The sequence below is a fragment of the Aspergillus bombycis genome, assembly GCF_001792695.1.
Source record: "Aspergillus bombycis strain NRRL26010 chromosome Unknown contig00147, whole genome shotgun sequence".
In the NCBI taxonomy this organism is placed as follows: Eukaryota; Fungi; Ascomycota; class Eurotiomycetes; order Eurotiales; family Aspergillaceae; genus Aspergillus; species Aspergillus bombycis.
This window is the reverse complement of record NW_019170149.1, coordinates 27,416-43,621: the sequence shown is the minus strand read 5'-3', so window position 1 is coordinate 43,621 and position 16,206 is coordinate 27,416. Positions and strand designations below refer to the sequence as shown.

The following is a 16,206-nucleotide window of genomic DNA, read 5'->3' as shown; positions in this document are numbered from 1 at the left end:
TCACTCTGTGATCCTGACGTGCCGTTGCTACATTTCTCGCGATATTAAGACTACTCAGGCTTATTGGGGATGTCTGTATCTCGAAATGACCTGATATATTTATTTACAACTGTACGTAGGTGGAGCGGAGACTTGAGTTTGGAGTGAAGGAATAGTAAGCAGATGCTAGCCAAGATCCTTTCAGATACTCATATCGCGGAAACAAACTCATTTCCATGCTTTGTGTTTTATAGTCGACCAGGCTAATTACCATAGAGATTGTAGAAAGACACGGCGTGTATATAAAGCCGTTGTTGCACTTAGCCCGTGTGGCATATACCTAACTACCGTCCAAGGGTCTGGAGACTGTCCACCTGCGGTTAAATGAGCGAGCGATGCGTATTCCCTCTCACCTCATACAACAGGAGGCAGTTATTCAGAAGCCCTATCCCCGTTTCTTCGTGTTCATCGTCGCTTTGGTTACGAGGAGATTGGCCCAGTATTATGACACCCGGGATTTGAATAGCTTCAATGGTCATACAGTTGGGCGTGAATCCAGTTATATCATAGAACCTCTATTTGAACGAGATTGAGTGACCACGGACCCTTTTCCCTTCTAAAAGATAGTGCGAATCCAATCTGTTACAAACATGGGGACACTTTTAGATAAGGTTCACCATTGCTAATGATTGGGTCATACTCCGATAATATGATAGATATGCCGTCTTGATCTGTAACAATTTTTCACTTGTCAATGCAGACATGGGAACGTAGGGAATACATCCATTCTTCATACCATTGTAAGTGAATACTGCAAATTGACTTAGTATTGATCATATCTCTGTAGCATTGATCTCCCTGATCCTTCTCTACCATGACCTCGAATCAGCTCGCCTTATTATTCTTGCGTTCGGCTTACTTTCGCCTTAATTTTCCACCTCACATTTTCTTTTAGTTATTGTGACGTTCTCATATAAATTACTGACTATGACCTCACTCCTAGCTACTGATTGTGAGTCGGTCGTTTCGTCGACCTCCGCTACAGAACCTGTTAGCACGATGAGCATACATCGCCCTTTATCTGGTCTGCCCCGTAACTGTCGCACGGAGACTTTTTCTAACTGGAGACGACTATCAACGGCAATAAACATGGTCTACGAACAGCTAGTTGAACATCGCGGAGAAGGAAACCAGTGGATTGTTGTTTTGGGGCTATCACGCAGTGCAATCCAGCGACTAGGCGATGAAAGGTCGCGCGATGGGATTTCCTTCAGGTTTGAGCACGATGGCAGCACTGGGATTATTAAAGTCCCCGGCCTTGGACATGAAATCACGACGGACCGAGTGAAGACAAAGATCAGCTTTCTCATGTTGCGCATGGGGATTGAAGACCAATACTGGGTGGCTGCAACGAGGTACCAAGACACTGGCGGTAGTAAAAGTAAGGAAGGTGACCAGGGATTCCTGCCACCGGCTCGGCAACCTGTGGGCACATTGGCAACAGGTGTCTGTCCGTTCCCGACTCTCGTCATCGAGACTGGGGTATCTGAATCACTCCCCAAGCTTAGGGAAGACACACTCTGGTGGTTCAACCATTCAAGGGGGGATGTGCGTATTGTTCTTGTTATCTGTATCCGGAAACGTGTGCGGCAGCCGGTTATGCTGATTGAGAAGTGGCAGTTGGCGCCTCCGACTCCTAGGCCACTTACAAGGGGAGGTATTCAACAGCTTCAACAGCAAGTGCCATATCCCATGCCACCCCGAATTCAGCAGCAGCCGGGTAGTCAATATGCATACTGTGCCCAGTCTATCGAAGTTACGCCCCAAGACCTTACCGGTCCATCACTTATTCTTCCCTTTCTCGCTGTTTTCGGCCGCCCACCAGTCGCTCCAGAGGCCGACTTGATACTGACTACCGCAGTGCTTGCGTCGTGTATCCAGCACCTTTGAAGTTAGCAAATTGTGCTTTGTGATCTCGCCTTCAAATATCTAGTTGAGCATTTGACTCTGTTTACAATCATATATCTCTTAACACTGCCATGAATTGGGAAAGACTTACCGCAGTATAAACAATCGTAGATATCGTTTCCATGGATGATAGTTCTAGACTAATGTTGGTTTGTAAGGATGCCGGGTTCTTCATGCAGTATGGATTGAATTTGCGTGAGGGCGCAAGTGGTAGCCCCCGATGAGATGCTTTCGAGGTATATATATGCATGCAAACGAGTATCTCCTCGCTTAAATCACGTACGCCATGCAGGACAGGGCACCCGGCACACAGTGTACAAGTGGTAATCTTTCCCCAGAAAAAGTAAACACGATTGTTGCCTTCCTTTCTGAGGGTGTCAGTCTGTCTGTTGTGGGAACGGACGGATTTTGGTGATCAGGTTGGTTGTGTTCTTCGTTCATTGAGATGTCCCAAACGACGAAACCTCTTCGGCGTGGTCAAAACCTCGGCGTCAATTTAAAGTTTGTACATGATGAAGGTCGCTCATCGCCAGGGAGGGATCATATCCGAATTCCGCCCATTTCTTTCTTCTGACCGGACCCCATTCCCGCCAGCATTCCGTGTTCCCCTCAAGTCGTAACCCAGGCTATCCATTAATCCTGTTTAGCTGAACTATCCAGGAAGTTCAGCGGGAGCAAGAACTGGCTACCACTTGACAGCGGACTTGAAAAAAATCGACAAAAATAATAACTGTACTGGACTTAGATATAGCAAAGATATTCTGGTATATCATAGCTATATATACTTATTTTCTTCTTTCTAATGTCAGAGCGTCAAGAAGTCTGTACCGTAACGGGCTTCCGAGATACCTAAGTCGATATCAGTCTCACAGCCGCAAATACCGGACGTTCAGTGCACCCATGGAGAGAATTCAGAAGTCGGTTGAACCCGCCCTATGAAGATAATGGTAGCGTTCGTAGTCATATGCGTTTCACTCGTGGGCTCCATCCAATATCTGCAGCCCAACTATTATGAGATTTGATTCGGCTAAGGTCCTTGACCATGTGCGGAAAGAAAGCGGAAGCGGAAAGAGTACCCACTACACTAAAAGATAAACTGTTTTGCATTGACGGTTCTACTACTAGTAGGAATAGCGCCTTGAAAGCTAAAGGCTATTAGCCTTTGGCAAGTGAGCGGGGTTCGGAATTATGTTTCTTACCAGAACCCCATCTTATATCCGCACTCTAGAAGACCGTCGGGATTTGCTTCGGGCACTGCTATATCATGCATCTATGATCTGGCCGTTGAAAAAGGAACTGACACCTACCATGCCTTTCAGGCTGACATAAATCTTGCTATTCAATCAATCACCAAATTACTCAAATATGGCTCCTGTTTGCGTCGGCACAGTACAAGCCGAACCGGTTTTCCTCAACCTCGACGGTTCCATCAACAAGACCATAGACATTATCCGGCAGGCCGCCACAAAAGGCGTGAAAGTCTTAGCCTTTCCCGAGGTTTGGGTCGGCGGGTATCCCTGGTACGATGTCCCTATATCACTGCACAGGGTGAGCTAATTCTTATGGATGAGGCCAATCTGGGCAAAAAATGCATTCGAATCATCCGAATTCTGTGCAAAGTACATTGCACACTCTCTCCCCAAGGATTCCACACATATGCGTCGCATCCAAGCCGCCTGTAAGGAGTATTCGATATTCGTGGTCCTAGGCTACAGCGAGAAAGACGACGCAAGTGGAAGCATCTATATCTCGCAGGTAAAGCACCAATCAGACAACTGTATTGCGTACCGTGCTAAATAGCTGTCCCCCTGATAAGGCTTTCATTAGCTTTACTGGCGAGATCCTCCATAACCGCCGCAAGATCAAGCCCACGTATGTTGAGCGTTGTCTGTGGGGTGACGGGCAAGGCGACTCACTCAAGTGCGTGGTCGACTCGCCCTTTGGAAGAATCGGCGGTCTGAACTGCTGGGAGAACCTGCAGCCCCTGTTGCGGTACTACGAATATTCACAGGGTGTCCAGATCCATGTCGCGGGATGGCCGTCTTGCCCATCGGTTGAGAAGCTTGAAGTTCCCTACCCGTACGGGTGTACTAGCGAGGCTTGCCTACGGATCAGTCAGATGGTGGCGCTAGAGGGCCAAACATTTGTACTATGCTCCACGGCGATTCTGAGTAAAGAGAAGCACGAGATGATGGGACTTAAGGATAAGGGAATCTTCCATGAGGTATGAAGGTCTTGCGTCGTAATTGCGTGCCGGTGGAACGAGGTATGTGCTAACAGGTTGTGATTACTAGGATGATGGTGGTGTGGCCATGATCTTTGGCCCTGATGGCCGGCCATTGGCCGAGCCTTTACCACGTGGAGAAGAAGGGATCTTGACAGCTGTAATCGACTTGGAGATGATCCATGCGGCGAAGAGTCTGTGCGACCCAGTTGGACATTACTCTCGTCCAGATCTGCTGAGCCTCAGGGTGAATTCGGTGAAGGCCGAAGTAGTGCACCACGACTGAACAAATTACGGGATAATTTGTGAACAGATTCGGTAGCATATCGATATGATTGGAGTAGGGTTCTCATCTAGTTGTCTTTTTCTTTCAATTCACAATCCCTATATCAATCTATCCTTTACCCTTCATTCGAGCCTTGTATCTTTTCACACTGGAAGGCATACGGCTCCTTTGGTATATTCGGCCATATTAGCTTGCTCCTAAGTTTATTATCTCACATCGAGGGACAGTAGTGGCGGAAGTAATAACTAGTATCGATGAATGGCAGCTTCTTTGAATATAGCGTAAACTGATCAAAAATCTGGTGTACTTATTTATACCTTCCGAACAAGGGGTTCTCGCGAAAAGAAATTATAAAATGAATTTGGGGCCAGAAACTATTTAGACTAGCTGAAATTCTATATCGCGGTGATGCATGATTTTACTGCTTGTGAAGCGGACTTTGATCGTAAATCTAGAGGCTTTGTGATATGCTTTTGCCCTCGATTAATTGAAGGGAATGCGGAGTGGCCGCTACTAGTTATAGGCCCGCGTTCTTGACTTTCTCTATGAGTTTAGTGGCTTGGCGGGCAGCTTAGTTAAGTGTACAACAGGACATCAAACCTGAACATGTAATCTTCATTGCTTTTCACTGCTTAACATTCGATTCTGATTAGGTCTCTATATTTATCTACAGAGGAGGAGAAGGAAATTCCTCTCGCGATGCTCTTCCAACTACAATCTCGCACGATCCGATGCCTCCAACAATGAAAGCCCCGTAATCTTCTCCAACTCCTTGACAGCGTCCTGGGTCCGTCCCAGATTCACCTTCACCGTCCTCATCCCGGCTTTCTTACCGCCCTTCAGATTCTCCCCGATATCATCAAAGAAAACAATGTCCGACGCACCAACCTCCCTCAACCCCTTCTCCCGCGCCAACCGGTTCATCTCCCGAATCGCAAATTCATAGATCTTCGGATCCGGTTTCCTCAGCCCCGTATGCGCCGACGAGATGAAGAAATCAAACTGCCCCTTGACGCCACTTTCGTCTGCATTGTACGGATGCCCATCGGGAAAAACCACCGTATTCGACAGCGCGCCCAGAATAAATTTCCCCGAGGCCTTTAATTTCTTCAACGCAGGCGCCATGTAAGGGTCCGGCGTCCGGGATACCCGCATCATTTCCCAGAAAAGGAACTCCGCGTCCAGCTGCGGGAGTGGGGGCAGTGGTGACGGAACACCGGTAGTAGACTGCTTTTTCCGAAGCGTTTCGTGGAATTTCTTCCATAGATCTGGGTTGCTGAGGTCTTTATTGAATGCTTTGAAGAAGTCGGCGTCGAGTTTGATTTCGCCGCGTTCTAGGCGGTGCCAGCTGCCGTTGGGCGAAGATCGCGAGATACTGAAGTTTACCCACCCGGGGGGGATTTTGTTGGCGATCTCATAGTCGAGGATAGCTTGGAATGGGGAGACGACCTGGTTTAATCTGTCAGTGATGGGGCTCGTTCGTCTTTCGCGGTTGGTATAGAGGGCGTACGCAGACTCCGCCAATGTCGAAAAGTAACCCTGCGGGCTGTGTGGTTTCTGCCATGGTGCTTCGCTGGTGGAAAGACGCGTATGGCTGGTATGTTTGTGTGACTAATTTTCTTTCGCGAAGGCTTTTGCTGTAAGAGTAGGAGTCAATCGCCGGGGATGGGATTTGTAACGTGTATGCGGAGAATCATTGGGTTTGGCTGATGCACTGATTAGATTGCCGAGGTTAGATTGAGTTTCTTATCGGCCAAGGATCAAAGACCGAGGAAGAGCTACTATATCCACTAACACAACAATTATAATTTCCGTGTACTTGGATTCAATTAAATGTTTAGTCATACAGGTTGCACTTCCTAGTAATTTTATTACAGTCTCGCGGCAGATATGAAGTACTAATTTGCTTCATTATCCAACACTCTGGCTACCATAGCAACAGTGTAGAGTATGATGCTTTCGGTCATCAGACAAAACATGAATGTATTCACAACAGTTTAAATCTAGTAGCAATAGTGCAACACACGACGATGAATGCGATAAAGCAACCCACAATCCCAAAAAACCATGCCAGTCCAGGCACATCCTGACCAGGGACAGTAACGTTCATTCCAAAAAGACCCGTCACCATGTGCAGAGGAACGAAGATTGTGGCCAGGACAGTCACCTTGCTGAGGACTTCGTTGATGTTCAGACTCAGGCGTAGGTTATTGGCACTGATCTGCGCGAGGCAGTTTGACTGCGATCGACCGACGATCTCATCAAAGTGCGACAGACTCGACATAGTGGTTACGAGATGGTCCTGCACGTCGCCCAGATACATGATTAGATCACCATCGGGGAAGACGGGCTGTTTGTCTTTGGCCTGGCACCGCTTGACGAAGCCATTCAGGACGTCCACTTTGCCGCTCAGAGCGCGGATAAGATACGTGACCTTTTTGCGGAGATTTTCGGCACGAGGGATGAGGGATCTAACGTCGTCTACACGAGCGATAAAGACTTCATCCTCGATGGATTCGGACTCACGTTCAATGGCTTGCAGGTACGGTTCGAAGCTGTCGATGATATCGTCTCTGTGCAACAGTGTTAGGGACATATCGAGTTCATGGAAAGCATGAGACATACATTAGCGCATAACAGACCCAATCACCCGACAAGATGGCTGGATCGGGGTGTCGGCGGATTCGATCTCTCACCCGGGTTATGTGTCCATTCCCGCTAGGCGAGAAGGTCACCGCCCCATTCTTGAAGACGAGGATGTAGCACCCTGCAGAGGAAGGTGTTGATGAGACAATGCTTGCCGGAGACTTAGGTGTATCGTTCTCTTCCTTTTCAACGGCAAAGTTCACCAACGTCTGAAACGAGATTAGATAGTAGTTCCGAAAGACCTCGACCTTCTCTCGTGGCTCGCGCATAGTGACATCCTCTGCCGTCAAAGGATGGATCGACAGCACCTGAGATACGAAGTCGACATCCTGCTCGGTAGCATCGCTAATGTCCAGCCACCAGACATCCCCCTTGGTCCTTTCGCTCTCCTGCAAGTGCTTGATGAACTGGTCGGAGAAGATATCCGCCCAGTTGGAAGAGGAAATGACCTCTTGAGTCTGCGAGGAGAAATAGCTGAACCGTGGAACCTTCTCGGAATGCATTTTCAAAACTCGAAGCGATGCTCTCTTGATGACGCTTTAATCATACTTCGATACTCATCTAGGAATTATCTGTCGGGCCCGGTACAGCTGGGGACAACAGCGAAGGTGCAGCAAAGTTAACCCATCGAAAACTGACAGACATCGAATAGGTTTGAGGTGGAACCGAAGACAATATTGCAAAGATTTTCATGTAGGAATGCTGGATACGCAACAATTTCATCAAGGCTAATGGTGTATGTTTAGCACTGGTAGAATCCTACACTGAGAAGGGGGGGGGAGAAGGAAAATAAAGGGTTGGGAAATGACAGGGAAGAAAATGGCCCTAAAAGTACAGGGGAAGAAAAAAATGGAGCCGTGTGAAGTGTGGTTACATGCAGGAATCCGAACTTCCGACTTGGTTTTTCATGGCATTCATGACATCCTCGATTACAGTTGATTTTTTTTGCTCGGGTACATTGCCACATCATTGATTAACTACAAGGAATGATGGTAAAATTTGCTGCTGTTCACATTCCATCCTCCAGAATATCAAGTTTCCGCGTATAATATTATATATCGAATCTTCGTTTCATCAGATCAGAACATCACAATGTGGTTGCCTACGAAGGATCCCGGCATACAATTTTAATCCAGCAAAGCGAGGTGACATTCGGGACTCGGGAAGACTCCGTCTCCCCCGTTTGGGGTAACCAAGTGGGTCATTTAATCTGCCTTATAGGGCTGAGTGTACACAGTGCACCAGGTAATGGGTGAACCGGAGTCAAGTGGAATATGCGAAGTACTCTGTACAGAGTAGTACACGAATCAGATGTATTGCATGCTTAATTCGTTGTTCGTTGCTGAGTTGGAGGACAGACATCGTGCATGGATAGAAAAAGTGTAAAACTCTGTAGTGCTGCTTGGCTGTGGAGACCAAGAATGTCGATGCCTAGTTGAAGTAAGGGGGACCTTGGGGTAGCATACTGCTTGGAAGACATAGAGGCTTGTTCCTCGAAGATTTTGTAACCAAGCTAATGCTAGAACTTGATATTGTTGATTTTGGTTTCACAAGTTAAGTTATACCTTAGAACTAATCATGTCTACTAGTACCAGTAGAGATATCATGGATGGGCCGAGAGCAATACAAGGTTTCCTCCCTTCAACCGAACCTAATATAACTGTGTTCTCAATTTAGATTTAGACACCACAAGCCCCGTAGTATTTATACTAGACCCTTTCCAATAGATGTACGTTTGCGAGGCTCACTGAGGATTGTTAATGATCCATGGACAAGCTCTTCTTTCAGACCCTGTGTCACATCGCTATACCATTGGTCTACTGGCTTAACTTCGATGGTTGTGTATTGAGCTTGGTTCTTATTTTAATCCAGCTGTCACCTTTGAGTTTCACCGGGAAATTCCATTTAAATCAGCATCTTGATCACCTGGAAAATAACCCTGAAGCGCGAGACTCCGAGAGAGCTCTCGAGGAGCAAAGCTCCTCCATTTTTCTGACCGACACGTGTCCAAGGCAAGTATTTGTTGGATCGATTGTGGTTAGCTGGTTGAGCCCTGGATCAAGACCCCCCGAGCCCACGATGCAAAAAAGCAACGTGTTTGTGACAAAAATCCGGTATTGGGTGTAGAAGGCTGTCACTTGCGCGATCTGCGGCTGGGACCTTAAAGTAACTTCGTTCGGAGATGACAAGTATGAGCTGATATTCCCCTAGCAAGGAGACATGCTCGCTAACTAGGCACAGGAGGTATGCGGGATGGTGGCTCAAAATCAGAAACGGACGTTCGACGAGCGCCCAGCGCGCTCTTTCGAGCTTGCATTTGACTGAGTCCTTGTCATATTTAATGATGTTGTACATTTTTCGAACTTTCGTGGCAATGCAGGGTATTTATCATTAAGTCAGAGAATCTGCTGGACCCACATAATCTCTTCGCTCTGTTGTGTACGAATGTGTCAAGGAATCCGTATCCTGCTGGCTATATGCTTTCCACGCTGCCAGCATACCCGACGTTAATCGTGAAATCACCCTTAGTAGGAGATTATCATGATAGACATGTTTGTGTCACCTTGATGGCTGCCAGGCGGCTGAATTGGGCAGAATGATAGGCGACGCGCGTAGCTTGACATCTCCTGGGCACTTCACACACAACTAATTTCTATCAGGAGCACTCAAGAAAAATCGCTGTACATCGTCAGACTTCACCCTTGTCCAAGTGCCTGACTCACTGCTCAGTATCATGGAAGCGAGCAGAATAGCGACCAGGGGTGCCCGATGGGCCTCTCCTGGACTTTTTGCTTGGATGCTGTAAGCATTGTCGATAGCTCGACTCGACATTTTACTAATTGTTCATTGCCTCATTGTAGGCTTGTTCATGCAGTGGGACTCTATTTTTTCGCCAAGGGCTTCCTGTTGTCACGGAGAGTGCTGGAGCATTCTAGCACCTGCACCCGGCCTCTACTGCCCGCATTCCCAAGATATGAGTCCTCCCATCTTGAATCTACTCAGAGTGGATGCTGGATGCCCAGATCTTTCGACAAAGCCGTGATTCTGGTTATCGATGCGCTACGATACGACTTCACGGTGCCACCTGCGCCACAGTTATCTGAAAAAAACCTTTATCAGCCTTTCCATAATGCTCTCTCCATACTACACGAGAAAGCAACGCAAGAGCCCCAAAATGCAGTTCTCTTCCCCTTCATTGCAGATCCGCCTACAACAACCTTGCAGCGGTTGAAGGGCCTGACGACAGGAACACTGCCAACATTTATCGAGGCTGGTGCCAATTTTGCCGGGTCCGCACTTTTAGAGGATAATTTCGTGACGCAACTACATAAAGCGGGGAAAAGGCTGGTGCATCTTGGGGACGATACGTGGACAAAGCTATTTCCGAATCATTTCCTATCCAATCTATCTAGAGCCTACGATTCCTTCCTCGTTGCCGACCTCCACACAGTCGACCAGGGCGTGGAAACACACCTTCTACCACTGATAAACCATCGTCAAGATGAATGGGATGTGATCTTTGGCCACTTTTTAGGTGTCGATCACGTCGGTCATCGATTCGGCCCCGCACACCCTGAAATGTCTAATAAATTGAAGGAAATGGACCGCGTTATAGCAGAGGTTGTCAACTCTATCGATGAAAACACGTTACTTGTCGTTCTGGGTGATCATGGAATGGATGAACATGGAAACCATGGCGGTGAAACAGAGAATGAGGTACAGGCGGCGTTGTGGATGTATACTCGGCGCAATCATTTTGGTCATTTACTGGTGCATCCACAGGAGCCGGCCTCGTATCTTAAAAAATCAGCCGTCTATCAAATAGATCTTGTACCGACCTTGTCGCTCCTTCTGGGAATTCCCATTCCCTTCAATAGCCTGGGGAGTCCTATTAAAGAGGCTTTCCTTGGAGCAGCCGGAGATAACTGGGGGCAACTGGTGCGTTCATACATGCTATCGTTTGCACAAATCGAACGATTCCACCGAGAATACTCGATAAGAAAAGAGAATGTACGGCATGCTGTAGTGCACAATCATACTAGCTTCCCTCATAGTGCCCCTTGGCAAGGGCTTGATTTTGAGGACAAAGAGTCTCTGAAGACCTTATACCACGAATTGTGCGACTACCAAGGAAAGATCCTGGAGCATTACAAACGCATATGGGCACAGTTCAACATGGCTAACATGGTAGAGGGGTTGGTAGTCCTGTCATTTGGAGCGGTTGCACTGTTACTTCGTGTCTACGCGTGGGACCAACGCAATTCCGTCCCTAGGGCTTCTTCCAGTACAATCACGATAGGGGCTGCAACGTCCATAGCCACTTATTTAATCCATATTGCTGTATCAGAGCCAGAGAAACCTCGCATGACGGATGGACTGATCCTGGGGGCTACGATGAGTAGCCTCATGCTATTCACCTGTCGATTTCATCTGATTGGGATGATCCGGGCACTGATGGAATCTCAGATACCGACCTTCTTGGATACAATGGCGATTACATTTACTATTCTACTCTCTATTGGGTTTGCGTCCAATTCATACACCGTATGGGAAGATCAGATTGTACTAACCTTCCTCGCAACATTTGGCATATGTACCATTTGGATGTCACATAGGACCTTTGACAGAAGAAAGAGTACACTAGGGGCACTGCTCTCCGTCTCATTCATGGTCCTGGTCAGGGTGGTGTCACTAAGTCGTTATTGTCGGGAAGAGCAACTTCCATTCTGCGTGACGACTTACCATCGCCTGGGTAACACCATGGGCTGGAGACTGCTCATCCCGTATCTCATAGCCCTACTCATTCCAATTGTCACTCGAATAGCCTTTGGTTCAGATTTGATATCCCAAAACCGGGGGTTCTCGACATGGTGTCACATTGGAATGCCAATGGCACTTTCCTTCAATGCTGTTTATTGGACCCTCGATTCTGCCAATAAAAATGGTTGGCTTGAAGCCAGATACTTCAACATATTGTCTCAGGGGCTTCGCATTTTCTTTTCCCGGTCCACTTTGGTCATTGCAATTGCTGGCAGTGGAATGGCTCTCACTTCAAAATGGACTACGGCCATGACTCTTGTCCAATATAATATGATCATGACTACATCTGTCTTGGTGGCCAGCATTTTGGTGAGTGGTCCGATGGGAGGTGGTTCCTTGTCCATACTATATTTCCAGATCCTGAGCCTACGCAAGCTCCTCAACCAAACTCGCAACTATACTATCGGACCTACAATTGCTGCACTTTTAGGGACCCTCCACTTCTTTACCACCGGCCATAACGCAACCATCTCCAGCATCCAATGGGAAGCTGCTTATATCCCAGCCCAGGGTCTTCACTACCCTTGGTCCCCGCTGCTTGTTACCCTAAACACATTTGCTGGCCCAATTGTCGCTGCATTTTCGATTCCTCTGATCATAGCACAAGATGGACACTTCCAGGGAATTAATCATGTAGCCAAGTCATTGACAATCCACGTTTTGGTTTACTCGGTATGGGCATTGTCAACAGCAGTGTGGGCTATTATCCTACGACGCCACCTAATGCTCTTTGCTATATTCTGCCCTCGATTCTTGATGGCCGGGGCCCTACTGCTGATCATCGATGTTATCGCGATGATAATTTCATTGATCACTGCCATGAATACTAAATAAGATGATAGGATTTCCAAAGCAATAAAACAAAGAGTCATGTCGGATGACACCTGGTCATCAGTCATTCCCGACAGAAGCGCATATCTCGCAATGACTCTCTGATTGTTGAAAATGGAGAGCCATTCTTGTAGCAGTTGAGTCAGATAAAATGGTCTGCCCAATCTAACCCAAAATACTCATCCAGGAAGCGGCGCATAAAAGCTGGTTGGCTAGCACCAGTGTGTGTAGCATGCCTGCTCGAGAAAAAGCACCTAGTCAGTGATTTGCGCTCCAACTATCAAGAATCGATTCAACTCACGCGACGGCATTTTTCATTATGGCGTCCGCAAGACTATCAATTGCCGTTAGTACGATCCAGGCCGCAAGGCTACGGGAGGTTTCTCTACCTTTAGACACTTATTGTATCGAGTGATGTCGCGGCAAAGCGCCGGGGCAGCTTCAGTGTCCGCCAAAACAGAATCATCCGTCTCCGTCTCTGCAGGAGCAGCAATAGCCAGGGCTGCAAAAAGAAGTGTCAAGGGTATGTATAACTTCATTTTGAAGACAGAAGATGAATCAATAAATTCTTCCAATGGCTGGTAGATCTTGCCTTGAGGTCTCGGTGGTTAGATTGATACAAGATGTCTAGAAGAGACATGAACCCCCATATTTATAGTCAAGGTCTGAAGACTTCCCATACCCAGGCAGGAGGAAGTGCGGAGAAGCGAAAGTGTGAATGTAACATATAAGCTGACACTGTGGCATATCAAATGCAACTTAATGCTCGCAAGCATCTATGTCAATTTATTGGTAAGAGACAATACTCTCCGGATAGCCTAGGTCGTCCATAGCCATCGTTGTGCAGCCTGTCCTCCTGGTAGCCTCCAATCACAATACCTCCGAGCCAATACGGAATGATATCAGTAGTAAGTGGCATCACATGTCACAGTTTCCCCCGCCTCAGCATTAAATGTATTTCTGGAGAGGCTTTCTACGGTATGAGCTAGGACGAACGGCGGCTGGATCTATAGCAGTTCAAGTTTCGTTCAACTGTGTTTCATACTGCAGCAAAATGGTCGGGGTAACCCGATGATCTGATTCATCACTCCAAAAGTTTCAAAGTGTCTCTCCATCGGCCCACGCCATCGACTCGTCGACATTGAACGATGTGTCACCGGTTCGAGGAGCATCGGGGTTCACCGTCAAAATACGGGTAGCATCACCATCTCTTCTATCGAGCCTTGGGCACTTTTGATAGACACCAAGAATGACCAGGCAACTTCGACTCGCTTGCAATGCAGCTGGTCCTTGGGTGGACGCCGCTATTTTCCCACAATGTTTACTTCTACTCTTGGTCCAGATAGTGTAAGGCATAGTAGACTTACAGCTGGTACACTTCCCGGAGGTGACAGAGCCCTTAGGGATTACAGACTACTGTTTGTTTGATACTTCCACAAGCGATCGCCTTTTCATGGTCGTAATGGTTCTTTCACTAGGTGAAAAGAACCCTTTCACTTGTCTACATCCGCCCCTCGGTGGTGTACAAAGGGCTCACTCTGAATGCTTGCTCGTACGAGATGACGGCGGATACTACCTTCGGACGGTATATGCCGCCATGGGTTTACGATTACATATCATATGATAAAAGCCAAGGTGTGACAATATCGTATATATATTCCTCTTTGTGGGGCAAGAAGTTGTATCATTATATAATTTCAGGAGAATAGTACAGTAGTATTCATGATTAGGCCCATTCAACGGATGATAATTTGTTAACCCCACATAGGAAAGCCGACGATCAAGAATGGACTCGAATGAAAAGCGAAGAACCACAGCCACTTCATGAAGACCCTGGACTGTAGTTGAATCTAACATCATGCGCGGAGAATTTTCTACTGGTTCCTTCCCCTATAGTGAGACGAACCCAACGTTGTGGCACAAATGTTACCCAATGGGATAAACGCCCCTGGTGACAATCCGAATTATGGTTGTATCATCTCACTGGATTGTGGCACCTCTATGTCTCACAACGTTGATGTCAGCCTTGTTCGCTCACAGCGTTCAATCACGGCCCTCGGATTTCAAGCACAGAGTTCGGTTTACTCCCATACCCCACACTTCTGGTGTACCCTAAAACGAGCTAGAAGTGGCATCCACACAGCCTACTGCATGTCAATCACATTTCGGACGCAGACTCCGATTCTCCCTAAGATAGTTATAGGTTCAGTTGCATTTCTATTCAGTAGGAAAAGTCACTGCTGTATATTCTATCATGATCCGGAGGTCATTTCCAGAACACAATAGCAACGCTACCTATCCTTCGCTTTGCAATGGCTGAAATCTCACACCATAGATGGGCCGCATCTAGACTCGCTCTCCCCGATCCCCCCCAAAAAAGAAGAGAAAATAGGAAAATGCCGGTTCATGTTACAGTGACCTCAGGCAAGGATCCGATAACAGATCCTTTGTTGATTCTCTCTCCTCCAGTCACCATTGAGGCATCTAACGCATAAATCTTCCAAGAAATCGATGTTGCCGTCTGATGCAGGGACCACCGTTACGTAGCTTTAAAGGTTTACACGGCGTCAATGACGGTGACCCGAGAGAGTGAAATATACAATCATTTAAGTACTATCCAGTCCAGCCACGCGGGTCAATCATGCCCGCGACCGTTGATTGAAATCTTTCAGGCCCAGAGTCCAGGTAGAGAAAGTGTTCATACTTGTCTAGTGCATCCACCTCTTGGGATTAGCCTCGACCAGCTCACCCGGCTGCTGCCGGATAGGGTTATGAGCAGCGCCATGGTGAGAACTACTATCCGGAATATACTTGCTGCTCTAGATTTCCTCCCCACAGACGCACGGATAATACATATCGGTTGGTACCAGTTCTTCAATAAAGCCCTCACCGCGTTAGGGTGAATAGGAGGTAAAAACTGATAGTATAGATCTCCAACCAAATAATATTCTCCTCAGCATCAAGGGCCACTCAATTCTATGCGACTTCGAGCAATCAGACTTTGAAGCGCCTGTGCCACGGAAGACCCTTGAGGATTGTATCATTTATCTGCTCGCAGCGAACGGAGTCTCCGCTTTTGGGATGAAAATGGTTTGTGCAGCCCTTTCCGACGAATAATTATATACATGTGGATATAACTTTGGCACTGACAATTCTTGATTTTTCTATTTCAGGTAAATGGAAAGGCCCAACTCCTGTTCCAGATTACAACCTCGAGATTTTGGAAGAAAGACTGCAAGGTGATGAAAAGGGTGACTTTCTACGCTTTCTCCAACGAATGTTATGTTGGCTACCAGAAGAAAGAGCCACCGCAAAAGAGCTTTTATTTGATCCTTGGCTCATGCATGGCCTTTTCAAGTGAAACTAGGATGGTTACTGAGCATAAATTCTGCTATAGAGGGCTGTGTCCAGACAGCAGGTAATTCATTATTAAATGGAACAGTTCGCGATC

The 16,206-nt window shown here is 47.2% G+C and overlaps 6 protein-coding genes across 6 annotated transcripts; 3 read left to right on the top strand and 3 right to left on the bottom strand.

Annotated features, from left to right (window-relative positions):
• Positions 1-1,128: 1,128 nt before the first annotated feature.
• On the top strand, positions 1,129-1,929 carry ABOM_010607 (maltose permease; the record flags this gene model as incomplete). Its single annotated transcript, XM_022537735.1, has 1 exon — positions 1,129-1,929. The coding sequence occupies one exon, from the start codon at positions 1,129-1,131 to the stop codon at positions 1,927-1,929; it is 801 nt and encodes a 266-aa protein (XP_022384080.1).
• Positions 1,930-3,312: 1,383 nt separating this feature from the next.
• On the top strand, positions 3,313-4,457 carry ABOM_010606 (carbon-nitrogen hydrolase family protein; the record flags this gene model as incomplete). Its single annotated transcript, XM_022537734.1, has 4 exons — positions 3,313-3,467; positions 3,519-3,702; positions 3,764-4,171; positions 4,242-4,457. The coding sequence occupies 4 exons, from the start codon at positions 3,313-3,315 to the stop codon at positions 4,455-4,457; spliced, it is 963 nt and encodes a 320-aa protein (XP_022384079.1).
• Positions 4,458-5,168: 711 nt separating this feature from the next.
• ABOM_010605 (HAD family hydrolase) lies at positions 5,169-6,021 on the bottom strand (the record flags this gene model as incomplete). Its single annotated transcript, XM_022537733.1, has 2 exons — positions 5,169-5,906; positions 5,968-6,021. 2 exons carry the CDS (start codon positions 6,019-6,021, stop codon positions 5,169-5,171), a joined length of 792 nt encoding a protein of 263 aa, XP_022384078.1.
• A 423-nt stretch (positions 6,022-6,444) lies between these two features.
• On the bottom strand, positions 6,445-7,606 carry ABOM_010604 (magnesium transporter CorA family protein; the record flags this gene model as incomplete). The annotated part of the gene is made up of 2 exons (XM_022537732.1): positions 6,445-7,030; positions 7,083-7,606. The coding sequence occupies 2 exons, from the start codon at positions 7,604-7,606 to the stop codon at positions 6,445-6,447; spliced, it is 1,110 nt and encodes a 369-aa protein (XP_022384077.1).
• Positions 7,607-9,837: 2,231 nt separating this feature from the next.
• On the top strand, positions 9,838-12,758 carry ABOM_010603 (GPI ethanolamine phosphate transferase 3; the record flags this gene model as incomplete). The annotated part of the gene is made up of 2 exons (XM_022537731.1): positions 9,838-9,905; positions 9,965-12,758. The coding sequence occupies 2 exons, from the start codon at positions 9,838-9,840 to the stop codon at positions 12,756-12,758; spliced, it is 2,862 nt and encodes a 953-aa protein (XP_022384076.1).
• Positions 12,759-12,897: 139 nt separating this feature from the next.
• Positions 12,898-13,294, bottom strand: ABOM_010602 (uncharacterized protein; the record flags this gene model as incomplete). The annotated part of the gene is made up of 3 exons (XM_022537730.1): positions 12,898-12,991; positions 13,057-13,089; positions 13,155-13,294. 3 exons carry the CDS (start codon positions 13,292-13,294, stop codon positions 12,898-12,900), a joined length of 267 nt encoding a protein of 88 aa, XP_022384075.1.
• Between the last annotated feature and the right edge of the window lie 2,912 nt (positions 13,295-16,206).